This window comes from Stenella coeruleoalba (assembly GCF_951394435.1).
Source record: "Stenella coeruleoalba genome assembly, chromosome: 11".
Lineage (NCBI taxonomy): Eukaryota > Metazoa > Chordata > Mammalia > Artiodactyla > Delphinidae > Stenella > Stenella coeruleoalba.
Window position 1 is genome coordinate 64535358 of NC_137157.1, and position 17452 is coordinate 64552809.

At 50.8% G+C, this 17452-nt stretch overlaps 1 protein-coding gene across 1 annotated transcript in view; it reads left to right on the forward strand.

The window, feature by feature from the left end:
• The window catches only part of VDR (vitamin D receptor), a 33093-nt gene extending 16690 nt beyond the window's left edge, over positions 1 to 16403 (forward strand). The window contains exons 4-9 of the mRNA XM_079937755.1: positions 4431 to 4615; positions 4818 to 4938; positions 8288 to 8459; positions 13993 to 14144; positions 14314 to 14430; positions 15704 to 16403. Of these exons, the coding sequence (XP_079793881.1) occupies positions 4431 to 4615; positions 4818 to 4938; positions 8288 to 8459; positions 13993 to 14144; positions 14314 to 14430; positions 15704 to 15963 (1007 nt within the window). The 3' untranslated portion in view covers positions 15964 to 16403. The remainder of the gene's footprint in view (positions 1 to 4430; positions 4616 to 4817; positions 4939 to 8287; positions 8460 to 13992; positions 14145 to 14313; positions 14431 to 15703) is intronic.
• The last annotated feature ends 1049 nt before the right edge of the window (positions 16404 to 17452 follow it).

The following is a 17452-nucleotide window of genomic DNA, read 5'->3' on the forward strand; positions in this document are numbered from 1 at the left end:
TTCTGCTTGGGACAGGGAGGTGGCCGTTTCTTAGAGGAGGCAGAAGAAGCTGAGGAGATGCCTGTAGGAACCAGTGTTTATTGACCACTTACTGTACCAGTGTCAGGCACTAGTACTTTCTTGTTAAAGTCTGACAACAATCCCTAAATATGTAAATGCTTCTGTTTTTATTTTTTGTGATAGATGAGCAAATTCAGAGAAATTAAAATATCATGCCTCCAAAGCTAATAATCTAGGCCTGTTTCCAAAGGTCAAGCCTGTGGGCTCCACCCCAGCACAGCCCCTCCGCCCCCCTCCCCTTTTCTCCCCACTCCCCTCAGTGGGCCAGAGCGCCTCCACTGTGCATTTCCAGGCACTGCCTGGGGCCCTAAGAGACGGGCGGAAGAGAGTTTGTTCCCGCTGAAGACTCTGTCTCTCTTCGAGTCCAGGTTGACTCGATGTCCTTGGAGCCCAAGGCATTTCACAGTTGAGCTCTGGCCTCTTGTAGACCTGGCCTGCACATGTGAACTTGTTTAATGTTTTTATACATGTACATCTTTTCTGCCCAGCATGAGCACAGCCCCTGGCACATAGTAGGTACTCAGTAAATGTGTGTTGAATGATTGAATATTAGTTCCCCATTATGCTTCTTTGTATCTCTGCATCTCCCACTGATTTATCTATCAGGAAGATCTCCCAATCTGATATTGTCAATGTCATTCATTTGGGAAAATTTTATGTCTGTTTCCCTAATGCTGTCCTTAGGCCACCTGTGGCAAACTGAAATGTTTTTACGTTTGTTCGTGCTTTCAGATCTTGACTCCCTAACTCTATTCTAGACTTTATGGAACAGGGAATATCTTGCATGGGATTAACTTGAGCAAAGCCATTTGCACACTCAGCAAGGACCTGGGAAGCGACTAAGCAGCCCTACAGATTTCGCAAAACCTCTGTACACAGCTCATGTCCTTTATTCACTGGAGAGAGCCCATCGATGGGCTTTTAACTTGAGTGGCTTTTAACTTCAAAATGTGCCTCCTAGTGAGAAATAAATTTCTATTGTTTAGCCAAAAAAACACAAAAAATAAAACAAACAAACAAAAATGTGTCCTCCTACATGATAATAATGGTATTTTTAGTAGCAATTCATTGAGAAAATGATTCTTTAAATCCTATGAAATTAACAGCCGCTTTAAACAGATGACTTATTTCATAAGTCACAACAACATCTGCATATGTGAGAGAATTATGACTTATTAGTCCCCAGAAAATGCTGCCTGGAAGGAGGCCCACGGATTGTCAGCCTTCATTTGAAACCAGCGGATCTTAGCATTTCTTCCTCTAGTACCGCATGTGGGATGGTGGTCACTGTTCACTAGAAGTGAGGGAGAAGATCAGTCAGTGTCATAAGGTTAACCTCAAATCTCTTCACTTTTTCCTTTTAAGGTAAATCACTTACAAGCTTTGCGACTTTGTTTACTTTTTCATACTCTTCAGATGGATTGGAACACCTTGTGTGTCAGGACTCCATGGCTGAGGACCAGGGTCCTACTGAACATTCATGGCCAATTATAGTCACAGGCAGTATGGGGTAGTGGTTAGAGCCAGACTGCCCAGGCCCAAATACCAGCTCCACCACTTGTCTGCTGTGTGACTCTGAACAAATTTTATAGCCTCTCTGGGCCTCACTTCCCTCATCTGCAAAGCGAGGATAATAGTACCTGCCTTAGGGGTTATTATAAGGACTAAGTAATGTGAGTTAATATATAGAAGCAGTTAGAATAGTGCCTGGTACATTCAAACAAACCTCTATGTTTATTAACAGTATTTTTTATTACATACAGCTTGATCACCAGGATTTCCAGCTCCCGACAGATGAGAAGTAACTCTTAAGGGGGATAAAGGCATACTTCTAGAAATACACAAATAAGAAGAGACAACACATAGCTGAAGCGAGCGGGCTAGACTGGTATGAAAAGTAGTACGAGAACTCAGAATCACAGCTGAGTCATATAGTGCATATAGGGAAACAGCCCGTACAATTCTGAGGTCATAACCTTGTCCCTGCAAAGTCCAAGAATTATTCAGAATGATGCCTCTGAATCATCAGGCAAAGATTACATGATGTTACGGGTGTTCTGTCACAAGGCATTCTGTCTTGAAAATACGTCCGTCACAATGATTTAGATTAAAAATGTAAGCTTTGCTCAGTGATCTGGTGGCCTGGCATGCGGCGTGCGCCATTCCGACATGGTAGGGAACGCGCAGCATTGCTATACTTCGCACCGTTCTTTCCTGAGCCAGGATGACGACCAGCACATAGTAGGTACAGCCAGTGTTGGTGTGTTGGGTGTCCAGGGCGTCAGACTATTGAGGAAGCCTCACTGGGCTAGCCTTGGTGCAGAAGACACAGGCACTGTAGGATGTGGCCCCCACCCTTAGGTAGCCTGCAGCTCCAGTGAAGGAGACCTTGAACTTCTTAGGCTCTCTCTGTAAAGGTATTTACGGGGACCTGTACTAACCGTAAATGTAACAGAGTGAAAAACGATCGGGTGCCAGTGTGTGTGGGAAAAACGGCTCACTGCAGATCGAGGTAATAAGAAAGTCTCTCGTCGTACGAGAGGGCTGTGAACTGGGTGCTGGAAAACCAATAGAGCTTGCATGGCTACTGGGGAGAGAAGACCCAGCTGGACAGGCATCCAGCACAAGGAGAAATGCAGTGGCAGGTCATGTACACAGGTCAGCAGTCCCAACGTGACTAGAGCAGAAGCTGTGTCCAGTGGCACCGGGAAATGAGGTTGGAAAGTCAGGAAGGAGGGGAATCACGGAGAATCTTGACTTCAGTTGGGGCATGGTAAGCAGGAAGGATCCAGAAAAAGTTTCTGAGCAGGAGAGTGACATCATAGAATCACAGGGGGTTATCAGAGCCCTGTCGGGGCTGAGAGGCATGCCTGTGGGCACACAGAGCCAGCCCCTCACCCCCCATCCCGGCTCCGCCTGCCCCGCAGCAGGTGAGCAGGAAAGACCCGACACCTAATCTCAGCTTCCCCAGGCTAGGGCCTCGCACCCTGCCTTAAACGGGATGCTCCCTCGCCCACCCTGCTCGATCTCTTGGGGTCTGAGCAGACACCCTCTGTGGGAGGAGGGCTGGCAGCTCTTCGGGCAGGTGAGTCGGTAACCTGGGCGTGGTGTCCACCCCAGTCTTCCTCTTGCTATAGTTTGTCTCATCTCTGGAAGAAACAGGCCATCTTTCGCAGCAGGCTTCCCTTTCCTGCTGTGCCCACTCCCACCCCGGACCGGCTCTCCCTCCCCGCCCCCGCCAACTTCTCTCGTCTTTCCCCCACCCAAGGGGCCTAGGCCAATAGGCCTTTCTCGAAGCCGGGCACCCACCCACTCTGGGGTTCTGGTTCCTTTTCCTGCTCTTGTGTAACTCTCAGTTCTGTGGGCAGATGCCCTGGTAAGACCAGCACAGAGCAAGCAGCTGCAGGCCGAGGGCCCCAGCGCCCACTCCTGCCGTCAGCGCTCTGCAAGCCCCAGCAGGGAGGTCTGTGTGCCGGGCCGCTGTGCTCAGCACCCCTGCTCCCAGCCCCGCCCTCCCGACAGCTGCCCCAGCACAGCCTGCAGGGGGCAGGGGATCCCTGAGGTGGGATACACTGGCCAGTTGCTGGAGAGAGCTTCCCAGGTTAGAGCTGTGAGCTGCTACGCTTGGGGACTTCCAGAGGACTCGAAAACTTCCCTGGGCCGTCATTCCAAGACTGGATTGGCTGAGGCAGGCGTTGTTTGGGCCCAACCAAAGAGGCCGTCTTTCTACGTTGGTCATAGTAGATCGCAAACATGGAAACTTGGATGCGGGGAAGGCCGTGTGAGGTCTTCTCAGCACCTCCTAGCCTCTATCGCCGTGACTGTGCACCCTCCCTCCCCACAGTGTCTCCCTCAGGATCAGGAAATACCGGGAGGGGGTAGAAGCTACAAGACCAAACGTTTAGTGAGCGTCTGCTCTGTGGTAGGCCTGCATTCAGGTCTCAAAGCAGTCGGTCCTTTGAGGTAGGATCCCCACATATGCATGCCTTAGGGAGGAAGGAACAAAACAGGGACTTAGAAGAGATCATATGGTCCAAACTTCTCATTTTAGAAACAAGCAAACAAAAGCCTGGAGAGCTCAGTCTGTGCAGAGTCGGACACCTTGCTATTGAGATCCCAGGCTCCCTAACAACGCCCAGGCATCCCATCTCCCCAATCCTCTATCTCCTCCTCTCTCACGCGTCTGCCTTTTCAACATAGAACACGCAATCTTCCATTCGTATTGTGGGCTTGGGGTCCCCGTGGCCGGACGGCCCGGTGAGCTCCAAGTGTGAGGCACAGCCCCTTCCATCTCGTGCCTTTACCTGGAGGAAGGTTCCTTGGAGGCGCTGCAGGGGAGCCCTCCTGACTCCCCCCTTCCCGCCCCACAGTCATCCTGACTGATGAAGAGGTGCAGCGGAAGCGGGAGATGATCCTCAAGAGGAAGGAAGAGGAGGCCTTGAAGGACAGCCTGAGGCCGAAGCTGTCCGACGAGCAGCAGCGCATCATCGCCATCCTGCTGGACGCCCACCACAAGACCTATGACCCCACCTACGCCGACTTCAGCCAGTTCCGGGTACAGCACGAGCCACCAGCAGAGCCCGGGCTTGGAGGGGGACGGAGGGCCAAGAGGCATCTGGGCACAGAACCTGGGAAGGGATGGAGGCTGCTCTGGCCTTCTGACACTGGGGAGGACTCCCCCTCCTGTCAGAGATCAGGGCTGGGGTAGGAAGGTGGCCTCCAAGTGTGGGCCTCTGACGCTCCACCTTTCCCTCCAGCCTCCGGTTCGAGAGGGTGAGAATGAAGGGAACCATCCCTCAGGGCCTTGGTTCATACACACGCCCAGCTTCTCTGGAAACTCATCCTCCGCCTGCTCAGATCGCTACACCTCCTCTCCAGGTAAGTGGGACTGCACGCCCCCTCCCAGAGAGCCCAGAGCTTCCCCAGCCCACCTGTCCTTGGCCGCAGCTGGAAGGACAGCACTTACATACTGTGTGCCAGGCAACGTCCTCAGACAAAAACCTTTTTTAGAGAAGAGGCGGGGCTTTCCTGAGGGCCCACGTGGAGGACTCTGAGGAAGGGGCCAAACAGGGGTCTGGCGGGCAGGGTCTGCCTGCAGAGCCTCCGTTCTTTCCTCTAAGCCAGGCTTCGGCCCCTGGCTCCCTCCCTGGGAGTGACCCGATTCCTTTAAACGGTACTTTGACGCGGGCCCTTGGGGGTTTTTTGTTTGTTTCATTTGGGGTTTTGTTTTCTCCAGTTTTATTGAGATATAATTGACATATAGCATTGTATTAGTTTAAGGTGTATAACATAGTGATGTGATATATGTATATATTGCAAAATGATTGCCACAGTAAGTTTAGTTAACCTCACATAGTGACAAAGATGTCTTCCCCCCGTGATAACTTTTAAGATGTACTCTCTTAGCAACTTTCAAATATAACAAACAGTGTTGTTAACTACAGTCACCAGAGCCTGAGTCTTTGGAAGGTGGAATTCAGCATGGAAGGAGAAGATGTGGGTCCCACTACAGCCCACCTTCCTCTCAAGCCCTGGGGGGCCCCTAAGGCCCTGGAGGACCTGTCTCTTCCAGCTCATCCTTGCTTTCCTCTTATAGTCCTTTCCTACCTTTCTCTTCATCTTCCTGCCTCATCCTCCCCCTGCCCTTCCCTTCATCCTTCTACCTCTCACCCAACACAGCTGCCCTCTGGTTGGGGCCTGTAGAAAGGCAGGGATGGAAAAGCCCCCTCCCCTCTGGGGAACTAGAATTCTCAGATATGGTACTTCCAGACTCATTGATAGATCTGTGCCCAGATCCAGAGTAGGTGGGAGGGCTCCCTGTGTCACCTAGACAGAGATAACAGTGGAGTTGGCCGTGTGTCTACTCACCTGCATGGACCACTGCACAGATAACTGATCCTCTGAGCCCCTCACCTTGTAGTTAACCTTGTAGTAACCCCTCCCCTGTGGTAATTTTCTCTACCCACTTTCCTGCTCTTTTTACTCTATGGTATATTCATTTTTATCAATGAGGGTCAATCTGGGGACTTCCCTGGTGGTCCAGTGGTTAGGACTCGACACTTTCACTGCCGAGGGCACGGGTTCAATCCCCGGTCGGAAAGCAAAGATCCCACAAGCCTTGCGGCACAGCCGGGAGGAAAAAAAAAAAAAAAAAAAGAGGGCCAATCTGCATGCTGTACATTGGTCTGTACTTCAGCTTTTCATAATAATTTAATATTATTTAGAAGTTTTGATTTCTTATCATAGGTTAATTAATTTGAGGTGTTTACCAACCCCCCATGGTATGTTCAGTATAGCATATATTTATTGAAAAATTGAAACTAGTTAACATTTTTAACTTTAAAAAAATTATTATAGGGGCTTCCCTGGTAGCGCAGTGGTTGAGAGTCTGCCTGCTGATGCAGGGGACACGGGTTCGTACCCTGGTCTGGGAGGATCCCACATGCCGCGGAGCGGCTGGGCCCGTGAGCCATGGCCGCTGAGCCTAGGCGTCCGGAGCCTGTGCTCCGCAACGGGAGAGGCCACAACAGCGAGAGGCTCGTGTACCGCAAAAAAAAAAAAAAAAAAAAAAAAAATTATTATATAAAAGTAATATGTGTTCATTGTAGACATTCAGAAAATATAAACTAAATTATGTATATTATATATATTATATATAATCTTTAATCCTACCACCCAAAGATAATGTATCTTTTCCCAATTTTTTTATATATATTATTTTTATATTTTTATTTTTTTATTTATTTTTATACATATATAAAAATATATCTATTATTATATATAATATATATATTTTATATATAAATATATATATAAAATATATATAAATATATTAAAAATATAAAATATATATATATAAATATATATAAATATATATAATATATATTTTTATTATATATAATATATATTATATATAATATATAATATATATATTATATAATATATAATATATAAATATATAAAAAATATATAAATATATATAAATATATAAATATATATATAATATATATATTTATATTAAATATATAATATATATTTTATATATATTATATATATAATATATATTTTTAATTTATTTTATATTTTATTTATTTTTATATATATTATTATATATAATCTTTAATCCTACCACCCAAAGATAATGTATCTTTTCCCAATTTTTTTTTAACACATATATATGTTCAGAAATGGAATTGTGCTATACGCAGTCTGGCAACTTGCTTCTTTCTCTTGATAGTATATTGTCATATCTTCATACCATTCAGTACACACCTAGAATATAATTTTTAAAGGCTGCATCGTATTCTGGGGTGTAATGTACAATAACATATCCAAACCCCCATCACTGGATATCTAGATTTTTTTCCCCAGCTCTTCATTAAGATAACAGTATGCTGGTGGCTAAATATTTGCACTTATTCTGAATTTTTCCTTATGTTGAATTCATGGAAGTAGGATTACTGGTCATAGAGTGTACATAATTGTAGGCTTTTGGCCATCACGGTCAAGTAGCTTTCTAGATTAGTTGCACAAATGTATGCCTCCTTTATACCCCAGAGCTGCACAAGGATTGCCTAATTCCCTGCATCTTTACAAACCCTGGTGTCAACGTATAAACGTACTTGCTTCTAGTTTAGAGGTGAAAGGTAGATGTTCTTCTTGGCCATTCTTTGATCACTAGTGAGGTTGAACATTGTTTTCCACAAGTTTATCGGTTCCAAATACATCTTTTTTTTTTTTTTTTTTTTTTTGCGATACGCGGGCCTCTCACTGCTGTGGCCTCTCCCGTTGCGGAGCACAGGCTCTGGACGCGCAGGCTCAGCGGCCATGGCTCACGGGCCTAGCCGCTCCGCGGCATGTGGGATCTTCCCACACCGGGGCACGAACCCGTGTCCCCTGCATCGGCAGGCAGACTCCCAACCACTTCGCCACCAGGGAAGCCCCCAAATGCATCTTTGATTTGAGATCATTAGGAACAACATGTAAACTCACATCTTAAAGAAGGTCTCTTATCTCAGAGTGTCTCTGATATTTGATTTTCCTGCCCCACTCTGCTGAAGGAAGACACAGAGAACCCTAGGGGGAAGCCTGGGCTGAAGTGACCTTGGAGAGAGATGGTGACTGTGGGATTCCCAGCTGGCCCTGCTGCCAGGGTGTAGGAGGGCCTCGCGGGGCCTTGCAGAAGCCTGGCTCAAGTAGTTCCTTCTCTTCCCTCATCCTTCCCCAGATACGATGGAGCCAACCGGCTTCTCCAGCCTGGATCTGAGTGAAGAAGACTCTGATGACTCTTCTGTGACCCTGGACCTGTCCCAGCTCTCCATGCTGCCGCACCTGGCTGACCTGGTCAGTTACAGTATCCAGAAGGTCATTGGCTTTGCCAAGATGATCCCAGGGTTCAGGTAAGGAGCTTCTGGGACATCCAGGGAACAGAGTCAGAATCCTAGACTGAGCCTGAAGAAGGCTCGGGAAATTACCAATCTACTGCTTCCCAAGATACAGCCTCAGGCCCTACCCCAGACCTCCTGAGTCAGAATCTCTGGGCAAGGCCCAGGAATCTGTATTTAAGAAGGGCAGCCCATCCAGCATTACTCGGCAGGCCAGCACTGGAGAGCCATCCATCCCTTATACTTTCTATGTGACGGAACAGGAACGCAGTGAGGTCCAATGGCCAACACCAGGATTTCTAGTGTTGGAGCCCACGTGTCAGAGCCGGGTTAAGAACTCTTAGTTCACTGCTGTGTCCACTCCAGCTGCCTTGGATCTATTCCTCATATTATCCTTTTCAATTAAACCTACAGTGATCCTGCACACCCAATTCTGAAACCAGGATGAAGTGATAAAGAGGAAAAAGGGTTGGGCTAGTGATGTAATTTAGGAATCCTAGAGGGAGACGCACTTGTACATATAACCTGGGCATCTTTCACCCAATTTACCCTTTACTCAAGGCTGTTTCCTAATCACACTGAGATCTTTTTTGCCAAAGTAGATTAAGTATAAGGAGTTCTACTGGAGTAAAGACCCTCCCTTATGGATTCATTCATACAAATTTCATTCATTCATTCAAATGTTCTATTGTTTTGGTAATAATGCTATCTATAATACTTATATTTAAATGGTCATACAGTGTTAACTATTCTTAAAAGTACATAAAAGTTGACGCTTTTGCTAGATATGTTGGGAGGCAGTTATATCTATATTTGTGCATATCAATAGCTTCATTCTTTCTAAAAGTTCATTTGGAACACTGTCACCAAAGAGATATACATTGTGGTCAAGAAATAAGTGAATAAACTTCTCTGGCGGTCCAGTGGTTAAGGATCTACCTTCCACTGCAGGTGGAATCCCTGGTGGGGGAACTAAGATCCCGCGTGCCACGTGGCGTGACCAAAAAAAAAGAAAGAAATTAATTAATATCGAGCAATACTCTCATCATTTCAAGTAGTAGCAATTGTTGCAGCTCTAGCAGAAGGGGTAGAATGCTTCCTCAATACTGATGCTTGGATTCAGCGCTAGAATACTGGGAGATGGAAAATGACTGGACGTTGGCCAGCTCTGGATGGAAGCTAACACGAGGTGCCGTTTATGGTTTGGTGAATCTCTGGTGCGTAGGGAAGCCATCAGCTACTGTCTAAATTGCTGCATTGCCAGCTAAGTGATGGTAATTCACACAGCTAAACCCAGCGCATCCCAGTTTGTTTCTGTCCTGAGACAACCTGCTCTGTGTTATTTTATGCCTCACACCAATTCAAATAGCAGGGATTCACCAATGTTCTTTCCTGGAATTAATGTGAAAATTATAAAGGAGAGAAACCATCAAATGGTGTTGAGACACTCTTACTGTATCGCACGTTTTGGTTACATCAAAAAGAATAAAGGCCACTCTGCAGGCAGAACGGGCGTCACCTGTGAGGTCAGCATCGCACTGGGCCTGGGATTTACCCTCCAGAGTCTTTCCTTGGAACTGATGGCAACATTGCGCTTAGTACAAGTTCCAGCTCCCTCCCCCACTCTTCTCTTTACTGTTTGCAAACTGCACATGTTCCCAAAGTCTTGTTTTGTGCAAACAGCTAGAGAAAAAACACTTCAAGGTGTTGATGGATACACTGTGGCGGGTGGCTCTCGTCCTAATTCCAGGAGGAGCAGCCCTCACCTACGCAGTCCCCAAACCTTGCCCAGTGGGGAGCTGGGCCAGAGGGCACCTGAAGCCCTGTCCAGATGCTAAGGTTTGGTGGCTAGGATTGCCCACGTGGGAAAACTGTCCTAAAAAGAAAGTGACCCATTTAACCGGATTACCCCAACGCAGCCCCCTCCACTAAGTGACCTGAGCCCCAGTTTTTCTCTTGGCCCCCATCCCTTCCCTTCGCCACATATACCCTCGCACAAAATAGCACCACCTGCCCCTCAATTCCTCTCCCCAAGGATGAGCTGAAGTCTACCCCCTTCCTTCCCTTTCAAGCCTCATTCTCCAGAGTTCCCTGGTCTAGCCCTGCAGTCCTGGCCGAAGTGAGGTATATATGAGCAGGTATTGGAGCCGCCCAGCTATGGAGGCAAAATCCATTAAATCGATCCTAAACACACTCGGGTTAACTTTTCTGGCTTCAGCATGTCTTGAGAAGACCCAAAGTGGAATGTTTTCCAACAAAAATGGAGCAGGTTTCAGCAAGAGCTCTGTGGGGCCTTTTACGTGGATGCCCCCTGGGAATGGGTGGAGCTGATGTTGCACCTGACGGGGGCCAGAGCCCAGGCTTCCATAGGAGCCAGGCAGGGGCAGCCCAACAGTTCTCTGGTTCTGCCGGTTCCTGCACTTAGAGGTTCTGTTTTTCCAAGAAGTGAAAGAACAGTGGCTGCGTCCCTGGTGGCTTTGATCTTGCTGCCTGGAGGCGGGGGTGGAGGGTGTGGGGAGGGCAGGATGAGACTTCTGTGTGGGTGAGTGGAGGGGGGAGTACAGGACAAGATTCCAGTGTGGGCGGGACTGGATGGGCTGTGCTGGGTGTGGACTGCCCTGTGGTGTGGCCTTGGCCCTGCCCCTGGCTCCCACCTCTTCTCCCTCAGCCTCTCGGTCTGCACCCCACAAATCCCCCTCCTTCAGCCCTGCAAAAGAAATGCATGGAGGAAGCGGTGTCAGGAGCAGAGACTCCATGGCCAGGCGCCGTCTTGGATCCGAGAACCAAGGACCACAGGTTGCACTGCCCAGAGGGACGCATGAGGGACCAGGCCCCAGCCCCAGAGGGCTAAACGCCTTCAACCTCACTGCCATTTCCATCCCCAGGGGCTCCTTCCTGGGTCACAGGCCTGGGGTCATAGTGCTTCCCTCCTCCTATGCCCTTTCCTCTATATTCACTTATTCATCTGTCCAACAATCAGCTTGCTTATTACATAAACTGTGAGGGATAAAAGGTGACTAGGACACAGTCCCTGGCCTCCAGAGGTACAGCGTCTGATGGAAGAGATAGACATATGGATAGCCGCGGTGAAGAGATAAGGGCGCCAAGAGGTACTGAGGGAAGGCAGATGGGGAGAGGCTGGACCCTGCCTAGGGGGTGGGGAAAACGAGACATCCCCAGAGCACCTCACAGGTGCCCAGAAGTGGCCACAGGTGTGGAAACTGATCAGGGTGTAAATATTACTCAGGTCCAGGGAGGAGGCCCAGAGCCGGAGCTGGTGCCCATCACAGCAGGAACGAGGTCTCTTACTGAGTTCCCCTTTATCTCCACGGCTACCGCCACCCACTACCATTTCCAGTTCTGGCTGTGAGCTGCACTTAGAAAGTCCCTGTATTTCCAGGCTGTGGGTGGTAATTTGAGATCATTCTAGGTTTGCTTTCATAGAAGTAGTATGTCTGGATCACAGCAGGCAGTGATCCCGCTGAAATCTCTCTAGCCAGGCACCCATGGGATGTTTGTTCACTTCTGGCCATCCATTTTGAGTGGGCCATTGAACCAAAGGTTATATACAAAGATGTTCCTCATGGAATTCCTTATAACAGCAAAACTTAGAAGCAACCAAAGTGCCCAAAAATAGGTGGATGGGAGACTGTATTTTCCAAAGATTTGATAATGAACTTGTTTTACTCGTATAATCAATTAAAACCCAAATGAGGGTGGTGTTAGTTTTTATTCTTTCAATGTGGATTGAGCACCCAGAAAAAGGTGACAGATTGATGAGACATCTAGATGTCATGGCATCAGGGCTGTTTATTCCAGAGAAAAGGCAAGGAGGGACATGTGGCTTTCCTTAAATGGTTAAAGGGATGTCCCACGGCTAATGGAAGAAGTCTGGTTCTGTGTTCCTTGAGAGGACAGAACTACAAGCAATGGATGAGTGTGTGATCACGTGGCTTAGAGCCCAAGAGAAGAGGCTATTAACCCAAAAACCAAGCACCTCATGGCTGTATCCAGAGGCCAGAAGCTCCCTGGCACTGGGGGAGTCCTGCAGAGGCTGTGTGAGAGCCGTCTATCAGAAACACTGAGGAAGGAATTGGACCACATAGCCTCTAAGTGGGGCCTTCCAACCCTAGCACTTTGTGATTTTCCTTCAGTGCAGGCCCTTTGGCGGTCATCTAATCATGCAAGCCCTTTTACGCCTCCTCATACATCACCTGTTGATACAGGACTCTCATCAGTTAATATCCGTTTCCCACCTTTTTACTTTCCAAAGTGCAGCCACAGGGGATGACAGCCCATCGACAGAATATCCAGGAGGAAATCCACAGAAAGAGAAAGGGAGGAAAAAGAGGAAGCAATTTGATCTGTAGGTCCTGCCTTTTCCTTGTCATTGTTCAGACAAGCCCATCTCGTGACTCAGAACAGTGGAACTATTCATGAGCCTCTTGACCCATCAACACATAGCTGTTGACCCTCTCCTCATGCTCAGGGCTCAATGAACGGTGCGAGGGCAACACTAAAGTCATTAAGAGCTGGTGCTGGCCCTCAGGTAGCTTACGATGAAGAGCCAGAGACAAGTATCTAAAGGACAGAGGCAAAGAAGGGGAAAGGGCAAACTAGGATTACAGGCAACGTGCAGCAGGTCGGAAAGGAATGGCTCTAATTCTATGAAGAGAATCGAAGGGTGGAGGGATCCAATGGAGACCTCACTGGATTCAGGACCAGAAAGGTGGGGTGGAGCAGAAGATGGGCGCTCTAAGCTGGAGCTGTCCCACGTTCAAAGGCATGGTGGCATGAGAATGCCTAGCATCTGAATGTAGAGTAGCCCGATGTTGTTAGAATGGAGGGTTGGTGGAGTCTGTGATGGGAACGGGGGCTGGAAAGACAGGTTGTAGCCAAGTGATGGCGTATGGGCTTGATCCTGGGGCATTTGATAGTCAGTGGGGATTTCTGAGCGCAGGAGTGACACGTCCCTGTAGCAGTAGTAAGAAAGGTGAACGAGAGACTTGACTCCAGGAGTCCAGTAAGAGGCAACTGAAAAAGATGCTGGAGCTCTGAATCAGAGCAGCCCAGTGGGAGTGGGAGTCCAGAGATGTCCTGGAGACAGAGTTGACTTCACTACCGGAAGGACCGAAGGGCAGGAAGAGGGAGAGGGAAAGAAAGCATGGGAGCCACTGGGGATGGCTCTGGCCATGCTTTTGCAGACGACCATATTCATGCCATAGCCCTGGGAGCTTCTCCAGGCTCTATCTTCCTAACCCTAGAAGAGCCATGGCTGCTCCGACCTTGGAGACCCTGGAAAGTCACTGGGTTTTCCGTGTCTTAGTAGCTGAGCTCCATCAGTTGGCATTTGGTCACAGCTTTGAGTTGTTCTCAAGTCGTTCTCCCTCAAGAAACAGCCTTGTTCTTTCCAACCAGGCTGCAAGCTCCTCGAGGGAGGACCCAGGGCACATGCTGGTCACCTGGCAGGTGTATACCTGTCAAAGCACTGCACTGGTTCACATGAACCAGTAACCTGACCTCCCCCCCGCCGCCCCCTCCCTGGCAGAGACCTCACCCCTGAGGACCAGATCGTGCTGCTGAAGTCGAGTGCCATTGAGGTCATCATGCTGCGCTCCAACCAGTCCTTCACCATGGACGACATGTCCTGGACCTGCGGCAGCCCGGACTACAAGTACCAAGTCAGTGATGTAACCAAAGGTGCGGCTGGGCTCTGCCTCCTCCTGCCCCGGCTCCACCCCTCCCGGGGTCATGGGCCCCACCAGGCACATCAGAGGGAGTGCGGCAGCACCAGGGAGAGAAGGGTGAGGGTCAGGCCGGAGGCGGGGTGGGGTGGGTGCCCACAGCAGCTGGCTGTTCTCTCTCATAGCCGGACACAGCCTGGAACTGATCGAGCCCCTCATCAAGTTCCAGGTGGGGCTGAAGAAGCTGAACTTGCATGAGGAGGAACACGTGCTGCTCATGGCCATCTGCATTGTCTCCCCAGGTACCTAGCAGTGTGGGGAGCAGGAAGGAGGAAGTCCCGCTGGGGGCCAGCAGGGAGGATTGGAGGGAGAAGTGAGCACAAGGAGAGACCAACAGGGAACCACCCACTTTGCTGGGTCCGCCCAGCCAGTGTGCTGTGTGTATGTTGACGGTTCCCTCACTACCCTTGGCCTTGCCCTAGCAAGACCATTGGTGATTCATGGGTGGAATTCTGAGGAACCAAATAGATGGGGCGTCTCAGGCTACAGACAGTACACAAGCTCTGCTCTTGTGTGAACTGGACTGACCTCTGCTGATACTTGAGGTCCCCTGGGGATGGGGCACAAAAGCCTGGGGCCTGATAGGAGGTTCTGCTGGCCTGACAGACAGTTTAGCTGCCTGATTTTGGAGGCAGGGTGCTGTGATCCTTGAGCTCTTCTGCCTGTTTGGGGTGGGAAGAGGGAGAGAAGCCGAGGAGGGAGGTCTTGTGGTTCTGGGGATGCTGGATTCCTGATGAGGCCTCCACTGGGACTGTGTTCAGAGAACAAGCCAGTGGCCTTTCTCCAGGGATGCTTTCCTGGGCTGGGGGCCCAAGGAAAGGACATGGGCGCCCCTCCTCCTGGCCAGTGAGCATTCACTCATTCATTTGTTCATGCATTCACTCAGCAATGATTTACTGGGCTTCGGGCAGGAACCAGGCACTATGCTGGGCATAGGGACTCAGCGGCAACCAGGACACAGACTTCTCTCCCAGGAAGTGTAGAAAGAGACATGAAACAAACACTTTATTTTAAAAATAAAGAAGTACACGCTACATGATGCTACAGAGGGTATAGCAGAAAGTGGGAACCTGATGTCGTCTGGGGCATGGAGGTACGGGGTCATCAGGGATCGCCTTCTTGAGGAACGTCCTTTAAGCTGTTACCTGAAGGGTCAGCAGAGTCAGGCAAAGGTAAGGGAGCTGAGTTCTGGGCAGAAGGAAGACAAATGTGAAGGCTGGAGTGCAGAGAGCATGGCTCATCGGGGTCCTGATGAAAGATGGAGCACAGAGACAGAAGGAGAGAGAATAGGTGGGGACAGGCCCAGATGGCCCGCAGACGGACCTGAGACTTGATCCTAAATGCCACGGGAAGTGGCCGAGGGGCTGGGGAGGACTGTGGTGTCACAGGTCAGCAGCCGTCCAGGAGTGACCTGGGAGGATGCTGAGGCTGGGGGTCTGTCTGTGTGGGCGGGGGGGAGGCCGAACGGTGAGGCAGCTGTGGCTCAGAGCTCCTCGCCCGCCCCTCTGCCCACAGACCGTCCCGGGGTGCAGGACGCTGCGCTGGTCGAGGCCATCCAGGACCGCCTGTCCAACACACTGCAGACCTACATCCGCTGCTGCCACCCACCCCCAGGCAGCCACCTGCTCTACGCCAAGATGATCCAGAAGCTAGCGGACCTGCGTAGCCTGAACGAGGAACACTCCAAGCAGTATCGCTGCCTCTCCTTCCAGCCCGAGTGCAGCATGAAGCTCACGCCCCTCGTGCTCGAGGTGTTTGGCAGCGAGATCTCCTGAGGAGGGCAGCCTGCCCTGGCGCCTGGGCGGGGCTGCCTCTCTGGGGCCGGAGGCTGCCCAGCTCTCCCCACTCCTGGAGTTCAGCCCCTCCTCTCCCACTTCCCCTCCCTGCCCAGCCCATCCTCCCTGCTGCCCAACCTAACACCAGGTCCCCCTTACCTGCAGGCCACGGGCTGCCCCCAGTGCCTCGAGACCTCAGTCATGAGGAATTGCTCTTTATTTGACAAAGAATCTTGAATGGGGGCAGAGGGCAGAGGCTGAAGGTGGGCCCGTGCCAGGGGATACCCCCTCCCACACTACAGAAGTGGCGGCTGGCTGGTGCCGAGGGAACAGGCAGGCGGGAGAGACGCAGCCATTCCTCAGGGACAGAGATACCCTCACCTCTACCCAGCTCCAGGCCCACACGCCCAGAGCCTGGTGCGATCACCCTTCCTTCGCCCCACCCACGATAAACACTGACCCGTGACCCACACCTCATCCTGCTGCCGCTCTGTCCTGGGCAGTGTGCCGCGATGGGGCCTTCTCCCTCTGCCTTCCTACCCTGGCCTGCCCAGGACACTCACTGCCAAGGAAGGCCAAAACCAAGGTGACTAAGGTCACAGCCTCCCCTCATCCACCTCTGCTGGCCAAAGGGCATTTGCCTAACCCCACGGTGCCCACCTTCTTCCCATCGCCATGGTAACATTCTCCTCCGGAAGTAGCTGTGATAAGATGGGCTTTCTCCCCATGGCGGGGGCCACTGGCCCAGAACCCGTGTGCTGAGAGGCCAAGGAGGGAAGAGAGCAGGGCCCAGGCAGTGAGGGGACAGGCAAACCCAGCCTGAACGTAAGAGTAGCCGATGGAGGCCACACCCGTCCTGCCGCCAAGCCCACAGCTCCTCAGCCTGGAGCTGAGGGCTTGGCCGAGGCGGGGGCTCTCCCTCCAGCAATCCACGTGGCAGGACTGAATGGCCCCCAGGCTTCAGAGGATCGTGGGCACCATCCTCATCCTCACCCTGCCAGTGCCTTACCTCCCACCCCAGAGAGAGAACCGGCCGCAGGCTCCAGGGGCCTCGCGCAGCGGCCGAGGGCGCTGAAGGGGCCTGCTCCTGGGATGGCCAAGGGTGGTGACCCAGAGGCCATCCCACTGTCTGAGCCCCCCAGCAGCCTGGAGAAGCAGGTGCTGCTCTGCTTACCAGCGGGGCCTCATCTTTCCCACCTGGCAGGGTGGGATGGGGGAGAGGAATTTCCAGACCCCCAAAAGCCCAAGCCCTCCCTGCCCACCTAGTTCTGCTTCTAACACTGCTGTCCCCCGAAGGCAGTGCTTCAGCACCCCGGGTGGGGGGACAGCGGGTTGGCCTGGTGGCTGGTCAGTGAGGGCACTTGGGGGGAGTCGGGCGGGGTACTTCCTTATTCCCACCCCCCACCCTGACGTCAAAAGGGACCTGTGAGGCAGGGCGGGGTAGGGGCACCGAACCTCAAACTCCCCGTATGCAGAGCAGCTCAGCAGG